At 44.7% G+C, this 15139-nt stretch overlaps 1 protein-coding gene across 1 annotated transcript; it reads right to left on the reverse strand.

The window, feature by feature from the left end:
* Positions 1–1880: 1880 nt before the first annotated feature.
* On the reverse strand, positions 1881–10711 carry arhgap35b (Rho GTPase activating protein 35b). Its single transcript, XM_079171250.1, has 7 exons — positions 10520–10711; positions 4479–8381; positions 4062–4203; positions 3617–3694; positions 3312–3443; positions 2977–3082; positions 1881–2838 (listed from the first exon to the last, which is right to left on the reverse strand). The coding sequence occupies exons 2-7, from the start codon at positions 8193–8195 to the stop codon at positions 2421–2423; spliced, it is 4593 nt and encodes a 1530-aa protein (XP_079027376.1). The 5' UTR covers positions 8196–8381; positions 10520–10711; the 3' UTR covers positions 1881–2420.
* Between the last annotated feature and the right edge of the window lie 4428 nt (positions 10712–15139).

A 15139-nucleotide genomic window follows, 5' to 3' on the forward strand; every position in this document is an offset into this window, starting at 1 on the left:
GAATGAAATTTAAAAAATGAACTTCCAATTGAATTTCGACCTTGTGGGATTCCTCTAATGAATGGAGGGAACCCCTCAACTTGTAAGACACAAACACATGCAACTCCAGAAAGCTGAGGACAATTTTACAATTTAATTTATTAACTATTATACAGTTCACATAAGGCCTTCATCTTCAAACACTTTTCTCAGTCAGATAAATTCCATGGTTTGCTCTTGGTGCACAGTACATAAACTTTCACGTTTCAGCTATTTCACTTTAGTATTCGTTTTGTTCACGTACTAATTTCATGTTTTAAAACAGGGAGAGGCTTTCATCCTTCTCCCTTGGTGTGTTTTTTTTTTATTTTACTTTAATCATGCACTAAACTTAAGTGGCCTTGAACCATTCACAAAAATTGTAAAAATGGACCTTTAATCATTGAAATACACACTAGAAATGTTTTCTACCATTGACTAACGGGTGGTGTTCCCCAACATACAAATAAACAACCATTATAGAGTAGTATGCACTCGCTTTTTTCCTCATTGAGCGGTAAATTTGCCACGGTTGTGTCAGAAGTTAAGTGATGTGGTAAGATTATATACTCCCGGGAGTTGTGTTATAGTGGGACAGTTGCTTGGTAGGCTCTGTGCCGGTCTTTATGTTACAGCTTGCAGCTATGAGCAGTTTGAAAGAGCCCTCAGTTTAGTCGGACAAACACATAAAACGACTTCCAACAGCATTGCGATTCCAAAAAGTACCAGAAGGTGATGATCCCAAATACTACGACAACCAAAAGGTCCAACTTGTCTGGTCATCGTTGCAACAAGAACAGAGCTTCAATCATCCTGAACTTCAATCTCTAGTGGTCCACTTTTACTTGTTCCCACTGAAAAGACAGTGCTGCCTGTCATAAGTGTAATGGGTCAAACCAACACTGCTACCACTGACAATCAGCTGACTGTTACCCATGAAAGGGGAGGACCAGCACTAAACAAATTCACTAGAGCAGGTAAACGGGCAGTGGTGCTTCCTGAATGTGTCCTACCCACAAATATTTAACTTCTACTGGTCATTGTATAGCAGGACTAGCAGTAACAGTGCGTCAAAAAATACTAAACCTTCTGAGTTAAAGGTCCTTAATATTAGATGAAGACAAAGAGCCTGGGGCTGATGGACAGCCACGGCAAACACATCCAGCAACCTATCACGTTCCAAGCGTTTGGTTTCAACAGACAGCAGGTGGCAATGCAAGAGTTGTGTTGTGGTACGATTACGTTACACATTCAAATGTTTCTCCTTCACTTGACTGATGGCAGGCAACGTTTTCTCTGATATTACATTGGTGAAATTAAACCGACCTTCCCTAAACATCCACTCCGATCAACCAACAGCTAGAAAGAGGACGAACTCTTAAAGAAACCTATTTTCCACATGGCTGGATGAATGAGGACTATGGGTAGATTCAGACTCCCCATCAATCTAAACTGGTACGTCTTGATCAACTTAAAGAACGCAAGTTTTTACAAAAAGGATCTGTTTTTTTTCACAAGCCTGCACTGATGCCACATTCAGCCACTGAACAAACAATATGGACAATAAATCAATGTGGCATTTCTTCAAATTTAACACTACACTATCAAAAAGTGCTTCAGATAAGTTTGTGGATACAAAAACAAGTTTGATGTAAACAAAGTTTGATCTGCCAGAGCTCTGTAAAGGCAATGGGTATGGCTGTTTGAGCTGTGAAATAAAAAAACACACAAGAAAAACAGTATGTCAACAAAAAACAAGAAAGAACCCTTTCGAGGGGAAAAACAACAGTGATCATTAAAGTGCATCCCTGGATGTGTAACCCCTACCTCCCTCCCTTCCCTCCCCTCCCCATGCTGACCGCTCAAGTAGAGCCGATGAGAGAAACCCCAAAGGCAGACAGAGGAACCTCTGCTATATGGAGCAAACTGCTGCCCAAAGGACCTACAGAGGAACAGTCTCAAAAGAAATCCAGTGGCAGTACTTTCATGAGAAAAAAAACAGTTTTACACAGATAAAAACACGGTGGCCACAAATCTTCCAGCTTGGCATATAGAGGTTTCTATTTGTTGGTAGTGTAGGATAAATGGTGGCTGTTGACAGAAGAGATGCTCGCTGTGACAGCAACCTCTGTCCTCCTCTTCGGACCTGGAACCCTTAAATTCCAGGCGATGAGGGGCTCAGAGGGCAGAGGAAGAGTCACTGATAACGGGACGCTGATGCACATAAGTGTGGATAAAAATGGCAGGTTAGGGAAGTCTCTCATACACTTCCTATCGCCTCTCTTCATAACCTAGGTTGTCAATGATCAAAGACATAGTGTGCACAGGTGTGTGTGTGTGTGTGTGTGTGTGTTGGTGATAAGGTCCAGCATCATCATGGGCACACGTGGTTTCACCGTCTCTCACAGTGTCTCTTGTTCGGCAGGGGAATGGTGGGGGTGGGGGTGGGGGTGCTGGTGGAGGGGAGGGAGCAGGGACTGAAGCGGAGACTGGGGGGTGGTGGGCGGGGACTGCTGCAGGGGGCTGAAGTGCGCGGCGGTGTGGGGGGGAGAGGATCGGTAACAAGAGTAGGCAGAGCTCCCGCTGAGGGTGGTGGTGGGCGAGGCGGGGAGGCCTGCTAGGCCGGTGGGGGAGTCGAGGAAGGGCTGGTTGTAGAAGAAGAATGCACACTGGTGGATGAAGCTCTCGATGATTGTCTGGTAGGTGCGCGTGGCGGTCAGGGCATCCATAGTGGTGAAGTCTGGCCTCATGAGGGTGGGCCAGAAGCAGATGGACAAGTTTTCGCTGGTCATCAAGTTCAACCTGTTCAGCTGGCTCACCCTGGGAAAAAACACAGACAGACAGACAACAAATTATCAACTCTCATCATACAGTGCAGAAAAAACAAAACAGATGGGTGTCTACCACAGAGGAGCAACACATTCACAACATGACTCAAACAGTGGAGAGGGAACGTACTTGTGTAAGTGGCTCACTACATATTTGAAGACCTCATAATTCTCCCTGGGGAACCTCCTTAGGACGTCCTTCATGGTATATAGCCTCTGCTCTCGGTCATTAATCTCTGCACATAGAGAAGAGAGAAGTTAAGTTAGTCAAAATCAAGACCTCATCACCGAACACAGTCATTTCAAACTTAAATGTCTTCATACACTACCATGAAAATGATTCTTGTCAACACTAAAAGGGAGCAAAACAGGTCAGCCAAAACCCTCCCTACCCTCTTCCCTACTAAAGAAATAATCTTTGTATGTGCTTGTGAAGACCCTCCCAGCCCAGCAGTGTTTGCTTACTGAAAGCATCCAATAGGTCCACCTGCAGAGCACAAGGCACCAGGGGCTCAGGCAGCTCAGAGAAGAAGCTTTTGAGGGCTCCAGCCACGGTGTTTATGGAGAAGTCTTTCTCTACCAGGTCTAATCCGTGGTCTACACAAGGAGAGAATGAGAGAGTTACAGGGATCAGAGGAAATAAGCCCGTCAGCAGGACTGAACAATCACTTGCATGTCACTTTCCTTTGGTAACTGTTTATGTTTTGATTCGGCAGCCACATAATTACATGTCAAACAGTTGGTTCAAACAAGTCTGACGATCGGCTCACCCTGTTCAAACTGCCTCTGCATGCTTTCCATCTCCGACTTGTTGCCGCTTACGCGGTACAACCCCTCTGTATTCAGGCCTGAGGAAAAAAAAGAGCGCAGCAGAGAAAAAGGGGAAGACGTGGGGGGGGCCACAGTGGGAAATGAGCAAAGCACAAACACTTCATTAGCCCCGTTGCAAACAGACATGGCAATACAGATGCTGGCAGTTTGTGGGGGAGTACTCCACTGAATAAACCCTTGAATTACTTTCACATCACAATGTGGTCATGAACAGGTGCACTGAGTTCCAACAATAAGCATTTTTCTTTAGGTGAGTATTCAATAACATTCATTTAATAAAATATATTTAGCTGTTGTGAAGAATACAAACTGGTAAATGACCATTGATTTTGCATACATCACATGCAGAACAGCACAACATGGGTAAAAGATAAAACAACGTACCTGTGGTCTCAATAAAGCGGACACACTTGTCGATGAAGAGTGGGATGGGTCTGTCTGGGGATACCACATTCACTAGGGGGGCCCCAAAGTAAATGCTCTCCGGGGGCTTGGGAATGGCTGGACGGGGCTTTGGTCTTGATTTCTGTGGAGAAATAAAGACAGAGGAATGTGAGTGTCTCAAAACAGGGATACTAAGTTGATACTAAGTTGCACTGGTAGATTTCTAACAAAATGTAATGTTCTCCATCCAGCAAATCAGGAGTTCCTCACATCACAGTTCCTACAACAGTTTAAACACACTCACTCGACAGTGAGTGGTGCTCTTTTACCCGTCTGTTTATTTTTCATAAAAGCCAAAAACAATCTGTATTATGAACACGTTAATATAAAAAGAGAAAAAAGTGATATAATACACACCTTGGCTGTTCGTCGCAGGCTCTTCAGAATGTTCCTCTTTTTTGGGTCCTCACTCTCCTCAACAAGACTTTCGCCTTTCAGGGTCCCAAAGTCGTCCTCCTTGGACTTCTGAAGCGCTCCGATCTCATCGTCGCTGCCTATGAAGCTTGTGCGGAAGCTGCTGAACTTGCCAAGCCGCTTGGAGCGGTCGCGGTAAAGACGAGGCTTCACCCCCGCCGCCGAGAACTTCCTCCTTCGCTCCAGAGAGCTGCTGTCCGCTTCGCTGTCCGAGCCATTTCCATTGGAGTGCATCCTGTTGGAGTTGCGGATGGTGATGATTTTGCCTTGTGTGCTGTCGTGTGGCACCGAGTAAATGATCTCCTCGTTGCTGGGACGAGGTTTCGAAACGGCGTCAATGGGTTCGGCATAATCTGAGGGATCGTAGCCCACATCCCCACCGGGAACCCAGGTAACAGCAGAGGGTAGGGAGCGACGATGACCCATTGTATCGATGTATGGGTTACGGCTCACCTTCCGGAAGTCAAAAGTGACACCCGGTTTGACTCTCACCTGGTGGGGCACTTTGTTGTTGAGTTTGTTCTCAAAGTCTCTGATGTCAGAGATGACAGAGATGTCACTGGAATCTAAGTCGGGCAGGTTGAAGCCCCCACTGTGAGAAGAGAGCGTGCCATCATAGTACGGGGGTGATGGCTCTACGTCATCCTCTGAATCCAGGTACATGGTGACAGGACTGGGAGAACTGCAGCGCGGGGAGTACACGTTTTCACTGGTACATGCTTCTGCAACATTATCGTACATATGCGTGGCCTCCACAATGTTGCGTTTCTCAATCACCTCCATCAGAAAGGAATGGAACATTTCTATCCTGTGCAGGCCTCCCACCACCCCCCCGGATCCACAAACCACACTGTTGAAACGACCCTCAATCTCATGGGCCAGCTCCTCCCCTTGGATCAGCTGTTCACAGGCATAGTCGCTGTCAGTGAGCTCTGCCTGGCTATCTCCCACTGCCAACAGCTGAACTGGGATGATGTCCTGAACCTCACACAAGAATGCACACAGGGTCTCCAGGGAGGCTTTTCGGGAGACCGAGTACACAGCAATGTAGCCGTGTACTAACCTGCTCTTCCGCAAAGTGAAGGAGGCGTGGTATGAGAGCAGAGAGAGCTCAATAGCTATCTTGTGTCCTCCAACCGTCTGCTCCAGTAATACAGAAGTGCCACTATTAGACATGGGCCTGCAGTGCTGGTGCATTAGGAAAGGGGACAGGAGCTGCTCAATGTCGTAGGAATCTCCACACATTAAGCACATGACAATGCGAAGGTCGGCCTCGTGGGCCGGCTGGTGAGGAGAGTCTCGGAGACCTGGAGGCTCAGGGAGGAGGGGAGGGGAGCTGCTACTAAAAGATGTGCTCCTCCTAATATCCAGAAGGCTCCTTAGCACCTGGTTGATTTGAGTCTCGTTGACATTATGGCCATAGCCCACACCGGGGGTGGCAGGGTCTAAAAAGCTACACTGCAGCCTCCTTGCAACCTGCTGTCCCTGTGTTATTAGGTTTACGGCAGTTTCTCCACCTATATCCACATATGATCCTACGCCTCTTTTAGTGACTAAAAGCAGGGACGTTGGCAGCTGTGCTAGCTGGCTGTCCCTTCGGCCCAGAGTTGACTCCCTAAGTCGCTCAAGGCTTTCAATCACATAGGAGAGGGACTCTTTTGAGTTGTACAGACACAGACATCCGTGAGGGGTAAAAGTGGGGGTGTGGAAGGAATTCACTGGAAGACGCACGTTGCCCTCGATAGGCCGCAGCGTCAATTCATACATCTTCCCGTCCAACACATACCAGTCGTCATTTGTGCAGAGAGCCCTAATCTCATTGGAAAATTCTCTGGCCAGTCCATCCCTCCCTAGTATGACAAGGTTAATTCGGTCAGCCTTTGTGTCCCCAAAATGAGCTTTCACATCAAAAAATGGGTAACACGTGGGGAAACGTGAGACTAAGATTTGTTCAATCTTAGAGTCTCCACAGTTAGGACTGCTCGGGCAGGTCTCCTTGGTAGGGTGATAGACGAAGTGGATATGCTTCAGTACCAGAGCATCTCTTTCAGCTGGTAGCTTCTGTAGCGCCTTGAACCGCTGTTCCTCCCCCAAAAGCTCCTGAATCGCCCCCATCTTCTCCTTGCTTGGCTTGGCATCCACCTCAAGCTCATAAAAAAGCTCGGAGTACTCCAGTAAGAGCTCCTGAAAGTCTTCTTTAGCGCGGTCAATGGTCTCCTTCTGATGGCGGTTGTACAGGTCCAAGTACTCAGTCTCTTCAAGCCACTGGTAGAACTCTTCATTCATGATAAAGCTGCGGGCCTCCTCCCAGGGTCTACCGGGTGTGACAAAGGGAGAGGAGGCCAACTTGTGTTTAAACTCCAGCCTCATCTCTGCCCGTCTGCACTCGTTACGCAGATGTTCCAGGTGGGCATTAAATAAGCCCTCCGCTTCAGCAGTCTCCAGCAGGTCGGAAGGGATTCGCTCATCTTCCATGTTATCAATGTGAGACGTATCCTCCCATGGAGAGTCCTCCAGAACGACAAACCAGTGGGCAAAGTGCTGCTTGGACTCAAGGACCTTCTGTACCCCAGACCAGCTCAGCTGATCTATCTCATCCAGGTCAGGCACCAAAGAACTAAGTGCTAAAGGCAGAGTGCTTAAGTATATTCTGCGACGCCTCTCAATGTGCTCCTGCTTCAGGCGGTAGACATGCTGTTGAAAGAGCTTCTTGCATTTAGCCGTTCCCTCCAAGAACACATATTCTTTGTACTCTGGGGAGGTGTTCATGCGTCGACTGGTGTTTAACCAGGTTTCATTATGGTTCTTTACAATGCGGTTGATTAGCCATTCATAGCGATCCTTGGCAGAAGCTATCTGCTGACTCTGGAGCTTTAGCGCTTCAAAGTAAAGAATGATCTTGGGCTTGCCCCTGCTCTTATCAATAAGTTGAACCAAAGTGAGGAAGGCAAGGTCCACGTTTATATTTGAGCGTGCAGACGTCTCCACTACTGGTAGACTCTTTTTTGTGATGGCGAAGGTATGTGCATCTTTGATGTAGCGTTCCACTCCTTCATCACATTTGGTGAGGACCAGCACAATGGGCTTCTTAGACTTGCTAAGCTGTAAATACAGGTTTGTGACAAATTTCAGCTGGTCATCAAAGTTGCGGTTCATGCCCCGGCTGACATCAACACAAAGCAGGAAGCCATCGACCTGCAGCTTGCCCTCGGGCATTTGCTTTTGCTCAAAGTCTTGCTCCAAGCCCAGCTGATCGGTACAGAAGTACATGAGCTTCTCCGCTGAAGCCAGCTTGGTTCCCGCAGCCCGTTTGATGTAGGGCTGCATAGCAGTGCTACGGTGTGGCTGAAATGTCTGGTCATCAATGAACTCAGTTTGCTCCACAACATGCATCCTGCACTCAGGCCCCTCCTCCAGAAGCCGGGACACCTCCCCCCAAAACAGAAAGTGATCATTGTTGACCACTCGACCCCCAAAGTCACTGGTGCTCAATACTGATGTGTGGTCCAGGTAGAAGTCATCAGCACTAGGCCGCACATACCGATTACAGAAGCAGGACTTGCCAACCCCACATTGGCCCTTCTCCTTCTCTGTTCCTGACAAACCCACTACAATGAGGTTGTAAATAGGCGACCGGACATCTTGCTTTTTCGCCATCATGGCCTGCTAATGCTCATCCTGCCACAAACAGGCACTGTATAAAGGAGTTCACTTGAATGTTTGTCCATAAAGTTGCTGATCCACAGAGGAGATCAGATTTCACTTTCTTCTGCTGGGCTTTGGTTTTAATAAGTGCCGTGATATGAGCAGAGGGTTCTTTCATTCACTCCTTATATGAATCAGATCCTGTCAAAAAAACAAAGAACAACAAAGAAATCAGACAAACTGAGCAATCAACAAATAAAAAATAAATTAAAAAGGGGAAAAAATATCAGACCCCTAACCGTAGGACATACTAGGCAACTTACATTAAATAAAAACATATTGTTAAAACATGCTACTTCACATGATAATGGACTTGTGTTCGACAATATTTTAGCTGACAAATTGTTCCACATAGACGTTGCAAATGTCTGTCAACTTGCATAAAGCTATTTTTCCTTTCCTTCTTAATAATTGAGTGATCTCTAATAATAACTCAATATGACAATTACAGAGGAATGAAAGAGGCACATCTCATTCCAGCTAACGCCCATTTCCTTTTTATACCAAATGATATTAAAGGAATTGACCCTCAATGGTAAACGTCGGGTATAATGTTTAAGACCAACTGACATCGGCTCTTTGATTCTGAATTCAACTGGTTACTGGGCTCTAATTACTGTCCCTGACTATGGCCTTGATCGTATATCAAGTCTGATCATTTATGAAACACAATTAGTTGTAATATGTGTGAAATCACTGCATCCATTTTATCACTGTACACACCAAGTACACACACTGCTGTAGTTTTTGGCATTATATCTAACCACCAGCAAAAGCTGAATGAAGATGGTGTTACAGGACCAGTCACAATATCTCCTGACATTTAGATATTACAAGTAATGGCCGGAGTAAAGTAAATACAATTTTAAAGCAGACAGCACACTGACTTCCGCAAATTATATTAAATTGTCAAGCAGATGTATTGTATATGCTCGGGCTGCAGCTATTACTCTCTTTTGTTTTAATAACAATGCTCATACGGTCTTCCCAGAGCCAAAGGTGACATCTCCTGTTATGTCTGACCAACAGTCCAAAAGTATTATAATTACTATCGTAGAAACTTAAGAAAACCAGAAAATATTCACATGTGAGAAGCTGGACCAGTTGTTGGTATTTTTGCTTAAATATTGAATACTATTATCATTAGAGTAATCAAAACTGTTTCCTATCAATCTTACATCGATCAACTACTTCATTAATCAACTCATTTCAGCCCTGGTCCACTCATCTCAAGGCAAACTCAATATCAAACCAGGGTCAAAGTCGTTACATTGATCCTTGAAGAAAACCTGTTGGGAGTGGTGCTCTTTAAATGACAATGTCAGCTGACATCAGTGAGTGGGGTGACAAGCATGAAAATGACTGTGTTGTAGACACCTCAGTCTTTTATTAACCTAAATGAAACAGCAGCCATCAGCCCAATCTCCGCAGACAAAACTGTGAGTGAATAAAGAACTTATTACTGGAGAGCCAGACACAAGCACAATCTCTGCCAAACGACACTGACCTTGCTCAATGCTTTAAGACACTTAACAGGCCTACTTCCACTATTATAGCATTGATTAACACCTCCATTATAATAGCACTGGTGCAATTCCGATATAGCCTATATGTAGTCGGCTCATAATTTCTAAAGGAGGGACAAAAAAAAAAAAAAAGGACCGATTGCAGAATTTCACCTATGCGTAATGGGATTCACTGGAGTCAAACATCATGACAAGTGGAGTTATGGGCTTACATTGCAATGAATATCATGTCACGTGAAGTGACCGCACATTAGAAACGAAACAGCTCCGCCGGCAGGGTCAAAAGCAACCACGGGCAGTCCACACCGCTCAGCTGAGCTAGGCCTGATATATATATACCCCAAAACGGACGGACAAGTTCTCCGCGAATAAAAACCACCAAACTGCTCCGTCCATCGGCCTCAAATCACAGCTCGCTAAAGTGCACCTTCGAGCAATTCCGTTTACATAACGCGCTTACTTAGTTAAGATTTGGTAAAAGGTTACAGCCTGTGTTTGGCAAAGGATTAACAGTTAACATGAGCTTTAGGGTGCGCACACACAAGCACACACACACATAGAGAGAGGGGCTGACCACGCCAGGCCTGCTGTCTACAGAATGAAACAGCAGAGCCGAAATCTATAGCCTACCTTCTCCACACCGAGCATGTTCAAAGAGAATGTATTGACCCAGCTGTCTAGAGTGTAGCACTCGACAGCGTCCATAGGAAATAGCCCGTGAGAGAAAAGGGCATATGTAGCATGCGTACGTACCATCGCGTTTCTCCCTTTCTCCTCTCGCATCTGTCAGGCCAGCGCTTGCCGCAGCCCTCGCCGCCTGATGTGCACAAGCGTAGAGCCGCAGAATGCACTATGGGGTCGTCTCAACTCACGGGCAACACTGGTAATACCACACCTTTGTGCGATGGGGTTATTTCATTCAAATATCCGTTGCCCGTGCCTGGATTCTCTGGTTTCGCATCACTGTTTTCGTTGCAATTAAACACGGGGAGAGGAAGAAATAAATATCCCCAAAATGACAGAACAATCCAATTTTGTTCTTGCAAAGGGTGGGTTTTGTTTTGTCCTCGTGAGAATTTCAGGCGTTCAAAGAAAAAAAAATCTGCTGAGCCGTCTTCTTCTCGGTTCACCACGTTGCTTTTTCAATAATTATTCTGTCCATTGTTGTGCTCACATAATGCTGGGCCGGTCGCGCACACGAGACAACGTTTGAGGTTCGTGCAATCGCCGTGGTGTGTCGTCGGAAAATATGTTTCTACTGCAACAGAAATTGTTCATGTCCGGATGCAATTCGTGAGCAGATTGCGTGTGTGAAAGTGGTATTTCTGCAAAGCTTTCCGATAATGGCGGCGGCCCTCCTCCCCGGACCTAGTTCTCCTCTTCTTTTCTTTGGGAAAAGGGAGCTGTGGAGACAGAAGCGGCGCAGAGAGGGACTCACCCAGCGGCGCCCTCACACAACTGCAGCAGCTCGGTGCTCTGCTAACGTTAGCTCACCAGGAACGTTACACTGCCCATGAGGGGCTCGTTACCTACAAGGAATCGATTTCTCGGCATTCAGTCTTTAATTAAAAGTATTGTCATTTTCTATGTTTCATGCAACCGTTTGGTCCTGAAAGGTTCACCCAGAGAAAGTAACGTACAGGTTTAAGGTTTTTATTATAAAGCCAATTTACAGTGAGGGGTTTTATGTGACTTGTAACGTTAGCGTTTTCCATCTGATACAGGTGGTGCTTGCAGTAACGTTTACGTAAACTACAAGCTGATGTTCGTGGGTGATTTTATTTTAATACCGAAAAGTAAAAGTAACTTCAGTTAACACTATTGCTTATTCCCGTAAAGTTATGTTAGAAAAATGGCAAGTTTTCATCTTTAATGATGAAAATGCATTGCATTAAATCACAACACAATGTAAAACAATGGGGTATTTAATTACATCATATGAAAAAAGAAACTGCTAAAGTCTTTTGTAAACTCACTTTTAAGTAAACAGACAAACAGTTGGTAGTAAATGAGACTGCAGCATGCTTATAAACCTGAGGTCAATATGGTAGCGTTCAGCTCCTCCACCTTTAACAGGGCGCATCAGTCGTCATCATTTGCATCATATCTGATTACTTTGATGATTAACTTCAGTGTCACCGCCTCCTAGCGGATTTATGGGCTAGAAACTACCTGAAATTCCCCTTTGCAGTGAGGGCTTCATGCGTTCGCAGTTTTTACTTTCTGTATCAATTCCACCCATTTTCCACTCAGTACGTTCGCTGTGTCGTCATTTCATTGCGTCTCGATCCAGCGGTTCCGAGTGGGAGTGCATCTTAGTGTAACTTGTGTGGCCACCACCAGACTGCACCTGGAGACCAAGAAGAAGACTGTTCATGCCCTCTGAATATTAAGGAAGACCAGGTAGGCTTATTTCTATGTGTTTATTACAGATGTGCATGGACATTATTTGTGTATGTGTGCATGTATTTGTCTATAGTTTTGTGATGTGCAAGGTGCATACAATTTTCCCGGTTGTACTTGATAAATTGATGAAAGCTTTTGTGCTTGGTGTTGGTAGAAGAAATGTTGAGATTCTTTGCTTGAATAAAAGTAGAATTGTCACGGTGTAGAAATACTATTACAAGAACAATCCTGTATGCAAATGAAGGCTCTGTTATTGGTTTTAAGAAAAGACAGTGGGAATCTTCATCTGTTTGTGGCACCAGACCTAAAGTCAAGCAGTCATCAAGCTCATTTGGATTCATCTTCTAGGAACCAAATGTAATGGCAAGCCATCCCATCCCTTTCACACAAAAAAAGAGGCACTAGAGCCAGTTTAGTGTAATTGATATTGCTACCACTAGGCAGAGCCCTAAGCCATCCTATGATTCATATGATCAAGAGGAGTTGATCTATAAGATTGTGCTTTTTATTGTTCCAGTGATCATGCTAAGTTAAACTATTGACTTAAAACCTCTTCCTCATCCTCATGTTGACTGTGCTTATTTTTATAAAGAGAGAAGACATTTAAGATTACTACACATACCCAATACATATTTGTTCGGTCTCTTTGCTTTTAAATTCCTACGCCATATATAAATGTGTTCCCTCATGGGGTTTTGTTTTACACCTTGATCAATTTAGTAGCTCTTGTGGTGTAACAAGTATCTGGGGGATGAGAGGCAGTTGAGGTGAGAACGGGGTGAAAGGCAAAGCAGACGGGTGCTGAGGGAGCTCAGCGCAGATGGACGATAGGCGACAAAACAACTTCTCAACCAAGGACATTACAAACAGGAAACCTAGGTTAGGAAACCCCACACAGCGTTCGCATATTTTCGTCATGACTCCAAAATAGCTCTACATTCAAGCATGCATAATGCAACATAACAGGTCAGAGATAGGAAGGAAAGAAGAAAGAGAGACATTAGTTAGCATGGGGAGATTTAGATGAGCTAGATAGGGGTTAAAGATGATATCTGACACTATCTCATTTATTCACACAAGTGTGTGTGTGTGTGTGTGAGAGAGAGAAGGAGAGAGTAAGAGAGAGAATTGGAAGAAACCAATTTTCCACCCCGCCCAAAAAAGTCATCATTCCTCTGTGATTCATTGTGATATTGAATCGTAAAACCGTAGCTATTTAAATACAAAATGAGGCAAAGCGATTACTATACCTCAGATTCAAACACTGTACAAACATGCAGGCAGTTAGTTTATGAGAGGAGGGTGGAGGGTTGTGTCAGGATTCTTTGGATATGTTCCAGAATATGTCAGATGTTCAGAGTTATTTTTATATTATCTGAAATTGAAGTCAGGCTCCAGGTTGCATTGTAAAAGAGAAGGATATTTATTTCAGTGTTTTGGTACTGCGTTTGACAGAAATGGAAGTGGTGACAGTTGAGGTGAGTAGTAAGTGCATGTACTCCTGAGAGGAAGTTGGTTTGAATCAATCAGCTCAGTGCTACCTTTTTATAAATGTACAATGCAGGAAATAGAACTAAGAACTAGAAAGGTATGGTTCACATCAGAACTGAGCTCAAACAAATGGTCATGAAGGAAGACCCCGAACACCAGGAAACGGCTAGGACGGAAATCCTTCTTACAGGAACGGCTAAACAAAGATAGGAACACTTGTTTAAAAAACACTCAGCAGGAAATAATGCAGAAGGAGACGTCAGGATGATGGTGAAGATGCATGCTGCTGTGGAACTGTAGTTTCTTTCTGCTTGACTTTAGTGTTATTTTGGATTTCATTGGCAGTGAGGTTGAGCCAGATGCTGCAATGTGTGCAGAGTAGACGAACCAGATGTGTTCGGAGAGCAACCTTATGTTTTCCACATGCATGTGGTTACATAATATGCTATGTCTTGGATGCCCTTCAAAAGTAAGTCAAAAAACGCTGCCAGCAATCCGTCTGCAGTATATTCTGTCTGAGGCGTCTGTGCACGGTTTCGACTTTTCAAGTTGACTTTTCTGATGAAAAAAACCATGAAAAACAGGCCCAACGTTGAATTTGTGAACAGAAACTGAGGTTTCTACAACAACCATCAGCGGAATAAATGTGTAGCATATTTAAAAGAAAATATGTTTTATTATTTATTAATTCATAATTACATGTTAGCCAATTGCTATGTTCAGACGAAATGATGGCCTCTTCCAGTGATCAGTGATGCAGGGGTGGAGAAGCTGTTTGTCCATGTGATCCTGGGAGTTGAGTTGTTGTAGGCAGGAGCTGCTGGGGAAGTCTTCCACATGAAATTTGTTCTCAGAGAGGGTCCAGACTAAAGGCAAGGCCTGTATGACATCTGACACCTAGTTGAGTCACACTAGGGCCTGAAAGTGGAGCTCACACGTGAGCGCCTGGTAGCCTGGCATGGACCCGTGGTGGTCCTGTGAGCACATTAACTCTTATTCAACATTCTGTACTCAGCTTTCATAAAACATAACTCCCAACAACAGGCACAAGTGTTCAGCATGCAATCATTTTCATAATATCTCCCGAGAGCACTGTTTGGCTCTGATAGGAGAACCCAACAATACCTACCATTCTGCTGTAGTCAACGTGTCTGTGCCCACTAAATGATCAACTCATTGTATGAGTTTCTTTTGATTTTTTGCGCCCCATACAAAATTGACCTCATCATTTGAGGTGACGCTGGTGTGAATAGAGCACATTGTGGAGGAATGCGATGAGGTAACCAAGTAAACTAAGCAGACATGAAGGCAAACCTTTCATAGAGAAAAGGTATGCGAGAACATTTGACTGAAAGAGTTCAAGTGAGGAAATATTGGGTGAAAGCCCCTTGAGGCAAATCTTTGATTTGTGAGAGAAATAAGATATATATATAAACTTGACTTGACTTGACTAGTGTAGATCTGGCACCACTTACC

This window comes from Pholis gunnellus (assembly GCF_910591455.1).
Source record: "Pholis gunnellus genome assembly, chromosome: 13".
NCBI lineage: Eukaryota > Metazoa > Chordata > Actinopteri > Perciformes > Pholidae > Pholis > Pholis gunnellus.

Coding starts and splice junctions, on each gene's coding strand:
- arhgap35b (XM_079171250.1), bottom strand. CDS start 8,195: ATGATGGCGAAAAAGCAAGATGTCCGGTCGCCTATTTACAACCTCATT. Junction 4,204..4,478: donor GCCTGCGACGAACAGCCAAG/GTGTGTATTATA, acceptor ATTTCTCCACAG/AAATCAAGACCAAAGCCCCG. Junction 3,695..4,061: donor CCGCTTTATTGAGACCACAG/GTACGTTGTTTT, acceptor TTTTTTCCTCAG/GCCTGAATACAGAGGGGTTG.